Raw genomic sequence first — 19,247 nt, 5'->3', positions numbered from 1 at the left:
TGTACACATTGCAGCTACATATGAAACACCAAAACAACTAACACTATTGCCTCATCACAAATTGTGCAGTTGTATTCCTGTGATAATTTTGAAACAATTATGCAATGGTCGATATTGACTGAAATTCATTGACAGTTATTAGATGGCTTGAAGCCAGCCTGGAATAGCCAGTGTGCTACATTTTAAGTTATTCACCTGGAGTCTCTCAGTTTCATAATTTGTTACTGTCTAAGGAGAATGCAACATTACAATAGATCTGTAGCCTTGAGGAGCCAGTTTCACTGGCTGTGTTTTACAACTCATTACCTGTAATTTCAGTGACGGATAGGGGAAGCAGCTTGAGGGCAGGCAGACATGGCACCAGAGACCACGGCCTCTGCCTGGGATGAGGTAAGAAGGAGAGGCAAACAAGCAGAGACTTATTATAGCTAATGATTGGTTAAAACATTGCTGGGAGACTGACAGCTCAGTATCTCACCGCAGGGCAAAAAAGGCACAGTCTGTTGCTTGTGGTTCAGACCATAAAGAACCCAGTCTGAGAGAGAGACGCCCTTGTCTGAGGGCATTGTACAGCGTGTTGAGGAAATGGTTCAAGTTATGGCTTATGGAAAATACTAATGAATGACAGCTATTGGTATTGCCTGCATACATAAAACATTTGAATAAAACTRATTTTGACTCTGCTCCATCCTAATTAGGCTAATGTGTATGTTCACAGCCTCTCTATAAGAGCTGATAAGGATACTGAGCATGGTAAGCAGATGAGAGAGTATGCATGTGGTTAACCATTGTTACTGTCAGACTCAGAAGGGGCTACACTGGGCCCTGGGGAACCCACAGAGCGGTGGGTTTGGAAGGCAGGTCAGTCTCCTACCATCTGGATGTTGCAGGAATACAATGCATCAACTAATTGCTTACTTCTATTTGTTTTTTTYAATTACCGAACTGCCAATTACATGGATGGGCATTTCAATGACAATCTACAGTCACAGTAGCTCTGCTCTCGCCCTTCTTTATAAGAAGTGTGGGTAAGGTAAGGTCTAAAACATAGTCACAGGGTGAAGGAACTTCAATGTGCCAGTCCCCCAGCTAGAGGCTAATTGGTCCATCCCTGGCACTGCTCCCCATGTCCAAAGCCACCAAAAACTGTAACCTACCTTGTGTATTTTTCACTAATTGAATTGCCTAATGAGGTCCCAGGGGCTACATCCCAATACCTCAGAGTTAATTAAAGCCTCAGCACTGTGCCAAATGGTGAAAAAAATGCAGTAAAACAGGGAGAGAGCGAAATGGGTTTGGTGTGCTGGGGACGAGTCTGACCTGCTTTTTTGTCGTTGTTATGGGACTCTACATTCCAGGAAGGAACAGATGCCTATTAWTTTTTTTWWTTTTTGTTGGCTTCAAATTTTGTTACCTTGGCACGGCTTTTCATTTTCCGGTGTGGTTAGCCTAAATTCACCCAATTAAAGATTAACTAGTGATTCTTCCCCCACTATCGTCATGATATCCATTATAAACAACTAAATTGACAGAAATACAAGATGAATGACCACTACCAATATTTATCTTGAAGAATGTCAGAACTTATCATCAGCTGATGGAGTACTTAAACTCCCAGCAAATAGTCTCCRTCCAAGTTAGCATCTGTACCTGTATTTACAGGTTTGAACCTGTAGGAAATATGTTAATTGCTTCAAAATGTATATGTCGTCAAAATTATGTTATTGATTCATATATATTCAAATGAATGTGCGTGATCAGGCAGTGATGAAAGAAAAGAGAACCAGGCATTTATAAAAAACAATCTCAAAGGTTTATTTAACATGTCAAAAGAAAGTCACACTCTTGGGAATTTAAAAGGGGTATTTGCAAGGACTGAAATTATTGTCCAGAACTATAAATCAAACTCAATACTAACATTAATAATGTTTTGGCTAAAAGGAGAGGGTGTTTTTTGTTCCTTTTTCTTTTCTTTTATACAAGTAGTTTATTGGATAAATGCATCAAAAAAAGAAACCTGTTCTGCAGTAAACTTTACAAAAAATACATTTTGTTTCATTGGAGAGGAGTAGAAAAGGATGGGATCAAATATTGACCAATAATATTTATTCCTTTTCATCATTTAAAAAAAGTTCTAATATCTATTTTTTGAAAAGTAAAAGCAATATACAGCACAATAAAAGAGAGAAACAAAGAATTGCTTTTGTAGATTTAGTCAGACGATTTGGTTACCAAGGAGAGGGGCTGTGACTGGAAGAGGGCATGATGGGAATGTAGGGCTGCTTGATGGAAAGGAGAGGGCGGTGAGAGCATTGAGTGGTGRAGGGAGCTGAAGGGGATTGGCCGAGAGAGAATGGGTGTGGAGTGGCTGCCTGAAGTACCAATAGGGATGGAGATGCTTGGGTGGGAAGAGGAGGAGGAAGAGGATGAAGATGACGAAGATGAAGCAGATCCAGAGGGTTTGCCAGTTAGGAAATGGTGGTGCAGGCGTCCTTCTGGTTTGGTGGTGAGGGACAAGGGCTGYGCCTGCTCTGAGTGTGTGGCGGCGGGAGCGGCCGGGGAGGCCAGAGCTGCAGAGGGTGTGGCTGGAGAATCCAGCATGCTGCCGTGAGACGAGGCAGGGCTGTCACACATTTTCTCTGAGGGCAGGTATTGTACACACTGCTTCTTGTTACTGATTGAGAAGTCTGGAGAAACAAAAGGAGGGGGCTTTGTCAATATTGCTGTTAAATAAGCCTATAATCTGTTACAAGTCCTTCAACAGTGCCAGCTCCCTTGCATACATGATAGTTGGCCAAAAATACAAAACATTCACAAACAATGTACAGAACATGGAAAACCAAAAGGTCTGGGACAATTTTTTTACTTTGAATTAATGTATAAAAAAAAAAGTACTTAAAAAAAGAACACTACCGCAAGGGGTGAAATGCACAACTAAATGGCATAGGTTTTTAGAAACTAAAAAGATAGGGTGGAAAAAAAGTGTATGTCTATGTCGATAACACATTAAATGCCTGCATGTAAATGAGGTTTGACTGCTGTGCTGCAACAGACCAGACCACTGCGGGTGGAGTGGAGAGCAGTGTCCTGCAGTTCAGCCTTACTGGTTCATAACAGCAGACATACCTGCCTCAACGTCACAATTAGCACTGAACTTCATATGCTGCTTGTGAAAGTATAGAGGGAAGAGAGGAGTTAGTTAGAAGGAGTTAGTGGCAAGCCAAGTGTAGCTAGCAGCACTATTTCACACAGGCCTATAGATGGAGTTCTTTCTGCCCTAAATAGAGAGGATAGGTCCAAGAAAAACAGAGAYAGAAAAGGACCCCTTACCCTCCGGTGTTGAGTCTGGCTTATTATCTCTCTTCCTCTTTTTCCGCTTTCCCTGCACAGATAAACAAAACAATGTACCGGTAGTCAGAAAAAAAACAGGTTACTATCAAAATGAAAGGAACATGCTTCAACACTACATCAAACAACTTCAGTGTCTGAGAACAACAGTCTTGTAGATCATTACAAATACACTATATGTGGAATTATTTTTTAACCAACTGGAAATGAGGCGCTTACTTACGTAACCCACATCTCCCTCCCTTGTTGAAAGATCCATGGGAAAAAGWCCTACTCACATAGTTATCTCGTGCTGACCAGCCTGGGTAGAGTTGGGAGTGGAGTTGCCTCTCTTTCCTTGCCAGCTCATAGTATTTGGCTTGCTCTTCTCTCGATAGTGAGTGCCACTGTGAACACAAACATGACAAAAGTCAGAACTGGCCAAAGCATGTACAGAATTTACACAAACACACCTACAAACTGTGGTGTGTGTGTGTGGTCAGGCAGTGTGCTGTGCTCACCCTTCGGCCCAGTATCTGGTTGATGGCAGCGCTCTCCTTCAGGGTGCACTCAGCCACCACCTTGGCCCTCATCTCCTTCATGTACAGCATGAAGGCATTCAGYGGCTTCTTGATGTGGGGCTTCTTGTCCTCCTCCTTCTTCGCCGGGCCAGGAGACTTTCTGCTGAGACACAAAATACACATTGCAAATGTCACTTAAAATAGTCCTCCTTGTGTATGAGGTCCGATTCCCTTCCAGAAGACCTGGCTGACCTCTTACAAAGAAACAGGATGCTCTAGAATCCTGGCCCTCTAAATGGAATTATGAATAGAGACGGGACACTCAGTCAARAGCCAATTTTAGTAAGAGTAAATAAAGTGTTTATATGTTTGGATAAAAGTAAATGTGAAGAATCTCAGTTATTGGTCCTTACGAATGCATAGAGGGGCTCATGTGGTCATGAGTGTTTGGCTCCTGCTTGATGGCTGGTGATACGATAGCAGGATGAGGGATGCCAGTCTGGTGCATGCCGTGGGGGTGGTGGGGCATCATGTGGGGGGAGAAACGGCTGGACACCAAGCTGGAAACAACAAAGACAACACAACCCTAACGGTTAACAAACTTTCAACAAACTTCTTACARACTCTTTCGGTCTGACCTGTCAAGTCGACTGTTTGTCTGGAGTCTAGACTAAAGTAATGTCCACAATGAGCTACATATCTTTTTTTTTGTTCAAATAAAGGCTTTTTCAAAAGCCCCTTTATCCAACCATGCCTGGAGAAAAGTGAAGTGTATGGTAACCATGGTGACAGAGGGGACCTGACACCGGAAACCACTGCTTCCCGTGTTCAAAACCATGCAGGGTCTTTCTTCCACAGCTACCAGAACAGAACACCTTCAGATAGCACCACTCTCATTTTCCAACAGCTAACACAATGGTACATTGTACATGGACAAAGGGGGAAATTAAGTTCCATGCTCCTCTGCCACACATTCTTGTTAAATACATGAAAGGAAAATCCTTTAATGCTTCATAAAAATCTKAAAATTTAACAGACAGATATGGTCTATGAAAGTCCAAAATACACTATAACCTTGTACTTCATGTGAGTGTGTCCAGATGCTTTTCTTGCTATAAAAAAGGTTACTTAACAGTAGCACGTCAAATTGAGGACACCCCATTCGTAATTGGGTGTACACTTTAATCTCTCCAATATCTTTCTACTTAAACTATCATATCATACATAAAAGAGGGGGCTCTTCCACCATTACCATCCCAGCATCCCCTAAAAATCTAGCTGAGGAAAAGGAAAATATAAAACAGTAGAACATCAAATACAGTGGCTTGCAAAAGTATTCAACCCCACGTGGCATTTTTCCTATTTTGTTGCCTTACAACCTGGAATTAAAATTGATTTTGGGGGGGTTGTATCYTTTGATTTACACAACATGCCTACCACTTTGAAGATGCAAAGTATTTGTAACTATTCACCCCCACAAAGTCAATACTTTGTAGAGCCACCTTTTTCAGCAATTACAGCTGCAAGTCTCTTGGGGTATGTCTCTATAAGCTTGGCACATCTAGCCACTGGGATTTTTGCCCATTCTTCAAGGCAAAACTGCACCAGCTCCTTCAAGTTGGATGGGTTCCGCTGGTGTACAGCATACTTTGACTAGGCCATTCCAAGACATTTAAATGTTTCCCCTTAAACCATTCAAGTGTTGCTTTAGCAGTATGCTTAGGGTCATTGTCCTGCTGGAAGGTGAACCTCCATCCCAGTCTCAAATCTCTGGAAGACTGAAACAGGTTTCCCCTCAAGATTTCTCTGTATTTAGCGCAATCCATCAATCCCTCAATTCTGACCAGTTTCCCGGTCTCTGCCGATTAAAAACATCCCCACAGCATAATGTTGCCACCACTGCGCCAGACATAGCATTTTCCTTGATGGCCAAAAAGCTCAATTTTAGTCTCATCTGACCAGAGTACCTTCTTCCATATGTTTGGGGAGTCTCCCACATGCCTTTTGGCAAACACCAAACATGTTTGCTTATTTTTTTCTGGCCACTCTTCCATAAAGCTCAGCTCTGTGGAGCGTACGGCTTAAAGTGGTCCTATGGACAGATACTCCAATCTTCGCTGTGGAGCTTTGCAGCTCCTTCAGGGTTATCTTTGGTCTCTTTGTTGCCTCTCTGATTAATGCCCTCCTTGCCTGGTCTGTGAGTTTTGATGGGCGGCCCTCTCTTGGCAGGTTTGTTGTGGTGCCATATTCTTTCCATTTTTTAATTATGGATTTAAATGGTGCTCCGTGGGATGTTCAAAGTTTCAGATATTTTTCATAACCCAACCCTGATCTGTACTTCTCCACAACTTTGTCCCTGACCTATTTGGAGAGCTCCTTGGTCTTCCTGGTGCTGCTTGCTTGGCGGTGCCCCTTGCTTAGTGGTGTTGCAGACCTTTCAGAACAGGTGTATATATACACTGAGATCATGTGACAGATCATGTGACACTTAAATAAAGTCCACCTGTGTGCAATCTAACTAATTATGTGACTTCTGAAGGTAATTGGTTGTACCAGATCTTATTTAGGGGCTTCATGGCAAAGGGGGTGAATACATATGCACGCACCACTCTCCCGTTTTTWATTTTTATAAAACATGTTATTTTTTTCATTTCACTTGACCAATTTGGACTATTTTGTGTATGTCCATTACATGAAATCCAAATAAAAATCCATTTAAATTACAGGTTGTAATGCAACAAAATTGGAAAAACACCAAGGGGGATGAATACTTTTGCAAGGCACTGTACATACAGTATTATCATATATTTATGACAAAACTGTCAAATATTACATGAACAAGCCTTGTTCAGGTGGGGCAGACGGCAAGACAAACTTTGTAACACTGTGGCAGGAGCTGAGAGTACTATTGATCATACAGAGACCCTGATGAATATTTCATCCCATACTAACACCGGAAGGCTCGCTACAAATCTTTCAAATTTTGACAGTCGGGCAGAAAGTTCAATCAGATGGGAGTTGTCGGTTCAGATGAGCTTTGATTTGTCTTAATCYATTCTCAGCCCTTTCATCTTTGTGTGTGTATGTGTAGCAGATCAACTGAGAACATTGGCCTGGCCAGGGTAGTATAGCTCACKGAGAAAAGACAGTGCTGTCTACAGCATAGGGTTCTGAATGCCAATAATCTGTTCACTTTCCCTTTGGAAGGAAGGCTGAGCTAGTTTTTAGAAGACTTAGCACCCCTATTCCTTTGTAGTCCCTACRCACTGGCTATCCACGGTTGGATACCCCTGTCCTAAGACTTATAAACTCAGCAATGAAAACATCATAAACATGACTACAGAATGTAATACAACCACATATTATATATTGGTTGTATTATTGGTTGATATTGGTCTCTTTTTGGGGATGGTTAGGGGTTGGTGAGACTGGGTGACAAAGAGCAAAGCGATCCACTCACCTGGACATGGATGCATTCATTGCGAGGGTGGGATAGGGGTGCCGGAACCCCCCCGGGGGGATAGAGTACATGTGCTGGCCCTGCCTGAGAATCAGAGGAGTAGAGGAAGGCACCAGTGAGAAGAGGATCAGACACAGCTGTCAGATAACGCACCAGCACTAATCCAGCACTCAACTGCAATCCCCTGCTTGCGGAAAAGCACCGTTCAAATTGGTTACAAGACCCATAGCAAAACCCATAGAATGTGAAGAATGTATCCTAAATATCTAAAATATGTCATTGTTTTATTATCAAAATTGCATCAGAACGTGTCTATACCGCAAAGTTTGACAAATACTGTACATATTATACCGTATTCAAGGTTTCTCCTATACTATACCAGGTTAGGACTGTACTTTGAGATAAATGCACTTCAACAAAACTATTCTCCATGTCTATYAGTTAGGAGGATGTGGGTTACTCCACAGATACATGGCATATTGCCATGGGGCAGAGAGGAAAATGTGCAGTTTTATAGCAAATCTCATGTTATTCTACATATTTTGCAATGAGGCTGAGAGCATTTAGCATTTTAATAGCTCATTTCCTACTATTCTACACATTTTGCCATGAGGCTGAGATTATTATATATTTTTTCCCCTGTCATTTTAAAAATTTCTTGCCATGGCTTATGACATGTTCGTATGCTATCTGGGGAGAAGGGTGTTTTTGTGGTTGGGGCCCCCAGAACCCGTAGCCCCCCCCCCCTTTGTGGGGGCTGCTAGGGTGTATGGTATGCCAGTGCATAAATATGTATATAATACTGTTCTATTTAATGCTGTGTGTTACTCACTGTGGCACCAGCCATCCCAGAGGGTGAGGGATCTGTCCCACTGCACCTGGAGACAGGGGGTAGTACGGAGAGAGCTCTGATGGATGGGGAGTCCGAGGAATGCCTGAAGGGAACACAGAGGGGACAGTTGAAGCAATAGATCATTTAAAGTCACAGTCAAGGTCATTTTCTCTAAGAAATGAATAGCTATATAGACTGACAGTTTAAGCTAATGCAAGCCATGCAATGCTTTTGGATCAGAGGCTGTACTAGGCAGCAACATGATATTCCATGAGGTTTGTGTGTGTACCTGTCTTTGGGTCAAGGATCTCCGGGGAGAGGTGTGAGGGAGGGGTTCCGGGGGAGAAATGTTCATTGCTGTAGGTGATGAGGGGGGTCAGCGGGTGGACGTGGTGAGCATGCTGCACCACTGGGACCTTGTTGGACTGTAGGAAAGACGAGAGGAACACACAGAGGGGCTTTAGACACCAGAGAGAGAGAGGACTAGATAGACCAAGGGTTTAATAGTCTCCCTGGGTCTCAAAAGACTCAAACAGAAACAGGCTCATTCATAAGTCTGACATTTGTTGTGCCCGATGCTTGACATGTATGACCAACATGCAWAGCCCTCTGCATCCTAATGCAAACTGTTCCAAATCCACCATGGACTCAGTTGGCATGAAGGTCATGACGTATGTTGTTGGTAGTCATGTGGGTAAAGGTGAGTCCCTATGCCTGAGAATGCTGCCTGCCTGTCTGTCTGCCTGCCACCCTCCCTGGTAAACAATGCAGGCTGTGGCTGTGTGTGTGACAGGCCCTATGATGCAATCTGGATCCCCACCAAGACACAGTGAAAGCCTGCAGATGCATACCAACACCATTACGGCCATTAAGTAGAGGAGAGAACTGTTTGTTCAACAGGCAAAACAACAGGGCCCAAGATCCAAAAGTTACACCAACACAAGCCCCCAGTACTGTTGGTAGCTCAGTTCCCATACACATGGCTAATCCCTAATCTCAAGCCGCAAACTCACCCGCACACTATTCAGTTCTTCATTGATCCATGTAGGATGACATTAACCCTGAACAGTGTTTTTAGTTCCTAATTTATATGGTTTGAGTACACTGGTACTAGATCTATCAATCTAGTCTAAGGGAATCAAATCCTATACACTCAAAGCACTCACAATACAGCATCAATCACAATGGGAGGTGGGGTATACATACACTTCAAGGAGTTAAAGAACTTTGATTTTGTTGGAGCAGACTCATTGTTATTTCAGCTATTTTAACAGAGCTGTGTGGTGGCAGAGAAACTCCATATCCCCTGACTCTAGTGCAGCTAGCTAGCGGACCTGGCCAGGACAGCCAGGAGGACGATGATAATAATAATAATAACCAGCGTCTCTACTTTCATTAGGCAGCGTTCGGCCTCACAGTTATTTCCTCTGGCTGCCCTGCTCAATGAAACGCTTGTTGGCCCAACTCGTCACATGGGAGGGCCAGGGGTGGGGGGGGAGAAAGGAGTCTTGTTCCTCCAACCTAACCTTTCTTCAGTATCCCTCCCAACCCCCTTCTCAACCTCTCGTCTAACCAACGAGGTCCAGGATGGAACAAGGTTTGCATTGAAACGACTGTACGCTCTCTCTCTTACTTCATGCTGCTTAGAATTGTTCCAAKTATCAGGCATGCTTTTTCTGCSCTTTTTWTAAAGCAGTTCCAACCTCTCCCCCTTTTTAAGWCTTAGCAAACGTGTTTCTCCTGCTTCCAAAGCCTGCTTTAATTTCACTAATGTCAGTTGTGATGAGGAAATTGCAGATGCAAAGCCTTGTAAAAGGTAAAGTACATATTAGGTGTAAATAAACAATAAGCCCATGATACATGGATAAAGCTTTCATATTATAGGATTGCGTACGTATGATGATAATACATACATARCACACACACCTGGTTGGAGTCATTAAAACTAGTTTTTCAACCACTCCACAAATTTCTTGTTAACAAACTATAGTTTTGGCAAGTCYGTTAGGACATCTCCTTMGTGCATGACACAAGTAATGTTTCCAACAATTGTTTACAGACAGATTATTTCACTTACAATTCACTGTARCACAATTCCAGTGAGTCAGAAGTTTACGTACACTTTGTTTGACATCATGGAAAAATCAAAAGAAATCAGCCAAGACCTCAGAAAAAAAATTGTATACCTCCACAAGTCTGGTTCATCCTTGGGAGCAATTTCCAAATGCCTGAAGAGTCCAACGTATTGTACAAACAATAGTACGCAAGTATAAACCCCATGGTACCGACGCAGCCGTCATACTCCTCAGGAAGCGAGACGCGTTCTGTCTCCTAGAGATGAACGTACTTTGGTGCGAAAAGTGCAAAATCAATCCCAGAACAGCAAGACCGTGTGGAGATGCTGGAGGAAACAGGTACAAAAGTATCTATATCCACAGTAAAACGAGTCCTATATCAACATAACTGTAAAGGCAGCTCAGCAAGGTAGAAGCCACTGCTCCAAATCCGCCATAAAAAAGCCAGACTACGGTTTGCAACTGCACATGGGGACAAAGACGGTACTTTTTGGAGAAATGTCCTCTGGTCTGATGAAACAAAAATAGAACTGTTTGGCCATAATGACCATCGTTGTGTTTGGAGGAAACAGGGGGAGGCTTGCAAGCCAAAAAAATGAAGCACGGGGGTGGCAGCATCATATTGTGGGGGGTTCTTTGCTGCAGMAGGGACTGGTGCACTTCACAAAATAGATGGCATCATGAGCAAGGAAAATTATGTGGATATATTGAAGCAACATCTCAAGACATCAGTCAGGAAGTTAAAGCTTGGTCGCAAATGGGTCTTCCAAATGGACAATGACCCCAAGCATACTTCCAAAGTTGTGGCAAAATGGCTTAAGGACAACAACGTCAAGGTATTGGAGTGGCCTTCACAAAGCCCTGACCTCAATCCTATAGAAAATGTGTGGGTAGAACTGAAAAAGCGTGTGCGAGCAAGGAGGCCTACAAACCTGACTCAGTTACACCAGCTCTGTACGGAGGAATGGGACAAAATTCACCCAACTTATTGTGGGAAGCTTGTGGAAGGCTAACGAAGACGTTTGACCCAAGTTCAACAATTCAAAGGCAATGCTACCAAATACTAATTGAGTGTATGTAAACTTCTGACCCCKCTGGGAATGTGATGTAAGAAATTAAAGCTGAAATAAATCATTCTCTCTACTTTTATTCTAACATTTCACATTCTTAAAATAAAGTGGTGATCCTWACTGACCTAAGACAGGGAATTTTTACTAGGATTAAATGTCAGYAATTGTGAAAAACTGAGTTTAAATGTATTTGGCTAAGGTTTATGTAAACTGCCGACTTCAATGTACATTAGAGGTCGACCGATTAAATCGGAATGGCCGATTAATTGGGGATGATTTCAAGTTTTCATAACAATCGGTAATCTGCATTTTTGGACACCGATTATGGKCGATTACATTGCACTCCACGAGGAGACTGCGTGGCAGGCTGACTACCTGTTACGCGAGTGCAGCAAGGAGCCAAGGTAAGTTGCTAGCAAGCATTAAACTTATCTTATAAAAACAAGCATTCTTAACATAATCACTAGTTAACTACACATGGTTGATGAGATTACTAGTTTATCTAGCTTTTCGATGTGGTGCCCGTGACGTTATCTTCGAATCACAGCCTACTTCGCCAAATGGGTGATTTAACAAGTGCATTCGCGAAAAAAGCACTGTCGTTGCACCAATGTGTACCTAACCATAAACATCAATGCCTTTCTTAAAATCAATACACAAGTATATATTTTTAAACCTGCATATTTAGTTAATATTGCCTGCTAACATTAATTTCTTTTAACTAGTGAAATTGTGTCACTTCTCTTGCGTTCTGTGCAAGCAGAGTCAGAGTATATGCAGCACTTTAGGCTGCCTGGCTCGTTGCGAACTGTGTGAAGACCATTTCTGCCTAACAAAGACCGTCATTAATTTGCCAGAATTGTACATAATTATGATATAACATTGAAGGTTGTGCAATGTAACAGCAATATTTAGACGTAGGGATGTCACCCGTTCGATAAAWTACAGAACGGTTCCGTATTTCACTGAAAGAATAAACGTTTTGTTTTCTAAATGYRAGTGTCCGGATTTGACCATATTAATGACCTAAGGCTCGTATTTGTGTGTTATTATATTATAATTAAGTCTATGATTTGATAGCGCAGTCTGACTGAGTGGTGATAGGCAGCAGCAGGCTCGTAAGCATTCATTCAAACAGCACTTTCCTGCATTACACTGTTTTATGACTTTCAGCCTATCAACACCCGAGATTAGGCTGGCAATACTATATTGCCTATAAGAACATCCAATAGTCAAAGGGTTATGAAATACAAATGGTTTAGACCTGTCTCTTATACACATCTAGATGTGTATAAGAGACAGACTTTAGGCTGCCTGGCTCGTTGCGAACTGTGTGAAGACCATTTCTGCCTAACAAAGACCGTCATTAATTTGCCAGAATTGTACATAATTATGATATAACATTGAAGGTTGTGCAATGTAACAGCAATATTTAGACGTAGGGATGTCACCCGTTCGATAAAATACAGAACGGTTCCGTATTTCACTGAAAGAATAAACGTTTTGTTTTCTAAATGATAGTGTCCGGATTTGACCATATTAATGACCTAAGGCTCGTATTTGTGTGTTATTATATTATAATTAAGTCTATGATTTGATAGCGCAGTCTGACTGAGTGGTGATAGGCAGCAGCAGGCTCGTAAGCATTCATTCAAACAGCACTTTCCTGCATTACACTGTTTATGACTTTCAGCCTATCAACACCCGAGATTAGGCTGGCAATACTATATTGCCTATAAGAACATCCAATAGTCAAAAGGTATATGAAATACAAATGGTATAGAGAGAAATAGTTATATAATAACTACAACCTAAAACATCTTACCTGGGAATATTGAAGACTCATGTTAAAAGGAACCACCAGCTTTCATATGTTCTCATGTTCTGAGCAAGGAACTTAAACATTAGCTTTTTGACATGGCAAATATTGCACTTTTACTTTCTCTCCAACACTTTGTTTTTGCATTATTTAAACCAAATTGAACATGTTTCATTATTTATTTGAGACTAAATAGATTTTATTGATGTATTATATTAAGTTTAAAAAAATTTAAAAGTGTTCATTCAGTATTGTAATTGTCATTATTACAAATATATATATATAATTATTTTTAAATTGGCAGATTAATCGGTATTGGCTTTTTTTGGTCCTCCAATAATCGGTATCGGCGTTGAAAAATCATAAATCGGTCGACCTCTAATGTACATACATACATACATACAACCAGTCAAAAGTTGACACAATTACTCATACCAGGGGTTTTCTTTATTTGTACTATGTTCTACATTGTAGAATAATGGTGAAGACATCAACACTATGTGGTAAGCAAAAAAGTGTTAAATAAATCAAAATATTTTAAATTTGAGATTGTTCAAAGTAGCCATCCTTTGCCTTGATGACAGCTTTGCATAATCTTGGCATTCTCTCAAACAGCTTCATGTGGTAGTCACCTGGAATGCATTTTAATTAAACAGGTGMGCCTTCTTAAAAGTTAATTTGTGGATTTTTTRCCCTTCTTAATGCATTTGAGCCAATCAGTTATGTTTTGACAAGGTATGGGTGGGTATACAGAAGATGGTATTTGACCAAATAGGACTAAGTCCATACAATGGCAAGAACAGCTCAAATAAGCAAAGAGAAAACGACAGTCCATCATTACTTTACGACATGGTCAGTCAATTCGGAAAATTTTAAGAACTTTGAAAGTTTCTTCAAGTGCAGTCGCAAAAACCATTAAACACTATGATGGAACTCTCTCTCATGAAGAACACCACAGGAAAGGAAGACCCAGAGTTTCCTCTGTTGCAGAGGATAAGTTCATTAGCGTTAACTGCACCTCAGTTTGCAGSCCAAATAAATGCTTCACAGAATTCAAGTAACACACACAACATCAACTGTTCAGAGGAGACTGTGTGAATCAGGCCTTCGTGGTCAAATTGCTGCAAAGAAACCACTACTTATGGACACCAATAAGAAGAAGAGACTTACMTGGGCCAAGAAACACGAGCAATGAACATTAGACCGGTGGAAATCTGTCCTTTGGTCTGAGGAGTTGAGATTTTTGGTTCCAACCGCAGTGTAGGTGAATGGATGATCTCCACATGTGTGGTTCCCACCGTGGTGTGCTGGTGTGGGGGTGCTTTGCTGGTGACACGGTCTGTGATTTATTTAGAATTCAAGGCACAATTAACCAGCATGGCTACCACAGCATTCTGCAGTGATACGCCATCCCATCTGGTTAAGGCTTAGTGGGACTATCATTTGTTTTTCAACAGGACAATGACCCAAKACAACTCCAAGCTGTYTACGGGCTATTTTACCAAGAAGGAGAGTGATGAGTGCTGCATCAGTTGACCTGGCCTCCACAATCCTCTAGGCCTCAACCAAATTGAGATGGTTTGGGATGAGTCGGACCGCAGAGTGAAGGAAAAGCAGCTAACAAGTGCTCAGCATGTGTGAGAACTCCTACAAGACTGTTGGAAAAGCATTCCAGATGACTCTGGTTGAGAGAATGTGCAAAGCTGTCATCAAGGCAAAGGGTGGCTACTTTGAAGAACCAAAAATATATTTTGATTTGTTTTACACTTTTTTCATTACTACTTGATTCCATGTGTGTTCTGTCATAGTGTTGATGTCCCCACTATTATTCTACAATGTAGAAAATAGTACAAATAAAGAAAACCCCTTTTCCGGGATGGAAAAATGCCAACAGTGTAAACTTAAAGGGATAKTTGGGGATTTTGGAAATGAGGCCCTTTATCTACTTTCTCAGAGTCAGATGAACTCYTGGATACCATTTTTATGTCTCTGCTTGCAGTTAGAAGGAGGTTGCTAACTAGCATTAGCGCAATGACGAAGTKAAATGGGTATCCCCTCCTTTCTGCGACTGTTGCCACCGCTGCTAAAAAAAACTAGAGAAAAGACTGGATGGTTGCATAAAGCATTTATGCATAATGTAGAAAACCCAAAGCCCAAATGTCATGTATACTTTAGGCATTCTTTGTTMTTCCACTTCATGTACAATGTGAGTGAATTTTCCCTATATTGTGGATGCTGTTTGAGACCTCTAGACCTGAGAGCCAACACATTTTTGGGAAGCACTTCAGTGAGAATTGGAAACGATCGCCATTAATAATTCATACTTTGGAATACACCAATCATGTGTTCGCTCAGAAGAGAGTTTAAAGTTTAACAGCGCCAGTTTCAACATGAAGACCAGTATGCATACGAYTAAAGCAAGCAAAAAAATGGAACAGAAATATGTAGACGTGGGCTGTCCACATGCAAAAGCATTTAGGCCAGCGGCCTACCTGTTTAAACCATCTTCAGAGGAGAGGTCCCATTGTGGTCTACCTTTAAGTACATAAATGGTTACCTCATCAACTTCTACTGGGTTATTAGGTGCTGACAGAAAAGCAATAAGCAAGTCCCTCCCTCTAGATCAGAATATTGCGAGTAGTTACAATTAAATAAAAGCATTGGTATTACACTTCTTCATTCTGTCACATTGAACTTTCAGTTGGATAGCAGTTCAACAGTAGTTACCAGTTAGCCAACATGAAAAGAATAAATCGCACAAAAACAAGTCGTCTTAACATGTAAAAGTGAAGAACGCCAACTTAAATCATGGTTCGAAATAAAAGGAGGAACTCCCCTGCCCATCAATACCTCCATTCAGCCTCTAATTATCCCTTTACCCATCACAGCCTCACATGCTTGGGTTCATGACCACGGTCAAGGTGTAATATGGAAACCACATGGATCATGAGCTGTGTTTCAAATAAAAACAACATCTACGTGACGACCGGGACATAGAAGGAGCAATCTGGAGGCAGGCGGGACCTGCATTGACACACAGACATCGTGCTCTCTACATAGACCTGCCTGCTCGTTAAACTACCCAGTCCACTGTAACAAAGCACAATGCCTTCACAACTGACGTGTGGCAACACTGTTGAATGATATTGGATTCGAGTTGACACGGTAACAGGAAGATGAAAAATAGCAAAACGTTGCTGAGCCAGTGCAGAGACAAGGTGGCTGTCTGTTAAGCAGTTTGAGGCGAAAGAGGCCAAGGTGGCAGTACCTCACTGGGCCGTTAAACTTGGAACACTGCTAAGAAAAGCTTAGTCCTTGGTCAATGTGGGTGGAGGGGTAGATTTCATTCAAATAAACATGTTTTTGGATCCTGCACATCTGAATTGAATTACTAGGCAAACAGCCGATGGGGAAGAGCGCTCAGAAGAAACTGAATAACCCCAGAGCTTTGTGTGTGCCTTTCTGCTACGTGACCCCTTCTGGGTGGGAGGCTCAGAGGCTTTTCAAAACTCCAGGAAAGAAAGAGTGAAAAGAATGCATGGCATGCTGAGAAATCCAATAATTGTTTTTCAATGCCAACAGGAAAAGGACATAAGAGTGGACTGACTGTCGTATGCTTTTAGAACAAGCCCACCAAAAACTATTGCACAGACAAGCTGCGTCGCTTTACGTCTGACCAGTCATCCCCACTGAAAGGGTCAATGGCAATTAGATTTAAAGTTAACAAAATGGCCGTGTCACGTTGCAGTTGCTAGACACCAATAAATAATTTAGTGTTTCACCTAGGTCACGAGGAACTGAGAGGGCAAGCGAAAAGGCAAGCATTGACACAAACATAGTCAGCACTAGTTACCACAGCCACAAAGTCATAGATTCCGTCCTATTTGTTCAACTTATCTTCTTTAGATGTGATTTCAAACCTAACCTTAACCACACTGCTAACCATACCCTTAAAATATAAACAAAAAGCTACATTTTGTTTTCATGAATTTGTGGCTGTGGTAACTACTGGAAACCTACAAACATGGTGAAATTACTAAAAAAGGATGTAGAGAATAATTATTCAACACTGATTAATCAAATAGCCGATTATGAAAGTTTTGGTTTTCAGATGGCTATGTACTTGGATGTTGGGAACTGGTTCCTATATTTTGAKTTTCACTGAGGTACTGAGTCCAGTGTGTGTCTATAAAAGCAAGGTTTCTGCAGAGCCATGGAAGGACTGCGCCTTCCCATCAGTATTCAGTTAAGGCTTTCCAAAACCTTTGATTTTATGATGGACTCTGGTTGTTTAATGCGTAATGCAACATGGCAAATCTCAGAGCACACCCAGTAAAACACATTTTGACTGCAAGCTAGCAGAAAGTAGCTTTGCCAAAACCAACCTGTACCATTCTCATTCGATGTCTTTACAAAAACTGCTATTCAGTCTAATGTGCCGAAAATATCAACGGAAACTCCATGGACAAGCCATTTTTGGATGCACACCCATGTCAATGCTGAGCTCTTACCACTTTGATTCACTTAACAAGCAATCTGGTGACCTCCATCCTGCTCTAAGTGAGTTATGACAAGCTGCTGACACAGTGACCAAGACCAATGCTCCTGTTGTCAACATGATTGTTCTGTAATGGGGTACTGAAACACAAGATAGAAGAATTCCTCTGTCTTTGTCAAATTCAGAGCAGGAGGCCATTTTGAGCTGTGAGTACTGATGATCTGATGACTGGACTGGGCAGACAAACACTGAAGTTAGGGCTGTCAGATCTCATTAGGAAGTCACATTCTTTGTCCTCCATTGATGTTTTAACTTTTGCTAGTGAAAATTATGTGGACACCCCTTCAAATTAGTGGATTCGGCCATTTCAGTCCATAAAATMGACCACACAGCCATGCAAACTCCATAGACAAACATTGGCAGTAGAATGGCCTTACTGAAGAGCTCAGTGACTTTCAAKGTTGCAGTCATAGGATGCCACCTATCCAACAAGTCAGTTGGTCAAATTTCTGCCCTGCTAGAGCTGCCCGTCAACTGTAAGTGCTGTTATTGMGAAGTGGAAACGTCAAGGAGCAACAACGGCTCAGCCGTGAAGTGGTAGGCCKCACAAGCTCACAGAACGGAACCACCGAGTGCTGAAGCACGTATCGTGTAAAAATCGAGTCCTTGGTTGCAACACTCACTACCAAGTTCTAAACTGCCTCTGTAAGCACCGTCAGCACAAGAATTGTTCATTGGGAACTTCATGGGTTTCCATCACCAAGCAGCCGCACAGAAACCTAAGGTCACAATGCGCAATGCCAAGTGTCAGCTGGAGTGGTGTAAAGCTTGCCGCCATTGGACTCTGGAGCAGTGGAAACGCGTTCCCTCAAGTGATGAATCACGCTTCACCATCTGGCAGTCCGACAGACAAATCTGCGTTTGGCGAATACTAGGAGAACGCTACCTGCCCCAATGCATAGTGCCAGCTGTAAAGTTTGGTGGAGGAGGAATAATGGTCTGGGGCTGTTTTCATGCTTCGGACTCAACCCCTTAGTTCCAGTGAAGGGAAATCATAACGCTACAGCATACAATGACATTCTAGACAATTCTGTGCTTCCAACTTTGTGSCAAAAGTTTGGAGAAGGACCTTTCCTGTTTCAACATGACAATGCCCCCGTGCACAAAGCAAGGTCCATTCAGAAATGTTTTGTCAAGATTGGTGTGGAAGAACTTGACTGGCCTGCACAGAGCCCTGACCTCAACCCCAWTGAACACCTTTGGGATGAATTGGAARGCCGACTGCAAGCCAGGCCTAAATCGCCCAACATCAGTGCCAGACCTCACTAATGCTCGTGGCTGAATGGAAGCAAGTCCCTGCAGCAATGTTCCAATATCTAGTAGAAAGCCTTCCCAGAAGAGTGGAGGCTGTTATAGCAGCAAAGGGGGGACCAACTCCATATTAATGCCCACAATTTTAGAATGAGATGTTCGACGAGCAGGTATCCACATACTTCTGTAGTGTATAAATACAGTGAAGTACACAGGGTTTCCATTAGGAAAAAGTGRCGCTTGACATTTGACCGGTAACATTTTAATTTACAGGACATTTGAGAAATGTATCGGACTCATATGCGTAAGGTGCATAACCTGATTAGGGCGTCCA

At 42.0% G+C, this 19,247-nt stretch overlaps 1 protein-coding gene across 4 annotated transcripts in view; it reads right to left on the bottom strand.

Moving 5' to 3' along the window:
* Window positions 1-1,790: 1,790 nt before the first annotated feature.
* Window positions 1,791-19,247, bottom strand: part of LOC111957791 (transcription factor 7-like 1-B) — a 47,886-nt gene continuing 30,429 nt past the window's right edge. For 2 of the 4 annotated variants that reach the window (XM_023978797.2, XM_023978799.2), the window contains 8 exons: window positions 8,430-8,565; window positions 8,141-8,243; window positions 7,309-7,392; window positions 4,262-4,408; window positions 3,849-4,011; window positions 3,627-3,734; window positions 3,331-3,382; window positions 1,791-2,687 (listed from right to left, as the gene is read on the bottom strand). In XM_023978797.2, coding sequence (XP_023834565.1) covers window positions 2,212-2,687; window positions 3,331-3,382; window positions 3,627-3,734; window positions 3,849-4,011; window positions 4,262-4,408; window positions 7,309-7,392; window positions 8,141-8,243; window positions 8,430-8,565 — 1,269 coding nt within the window. In that variant the 3' untranslated portion in view covers window positions 1,791-2,211. Of the gene's footprint in view, window positions 2,688-3,126; window positions 3,164-3,330; window positions 3,383-3,626; window positions 3,735-3,848; window positions 4,012-4,261; window positions 4,409-7,308; window positions 7,393-8,140; window positions 8,244-8,429; window positions 8,566-19,247 lie in introns of all 4 variants that reach the window. The other 2 variants (XM_023978800.2, XM_023978798.2) reach the window with 2 other exon arrangements.

This window comes from Salvelinus sp. IW2-2015, linkage group LG33 (assembly GCF_002910315.2).
Source record: "Salvelinus sp. IW2-2015 linkage group LG33, ASM291031v2, whole genome shotgun sequence".
Taxonomy (NCBI): domain Eukaryota; kingdom Metazoa; phylum Chordata; class Actinopteri; order Salmoniformes; family Salmonidae; genus Salvelinus; species Salvelinus sp. IW2-2015.
This window is presented reverse-complemented; position numbering and strand designations above follow the sequence as displayed.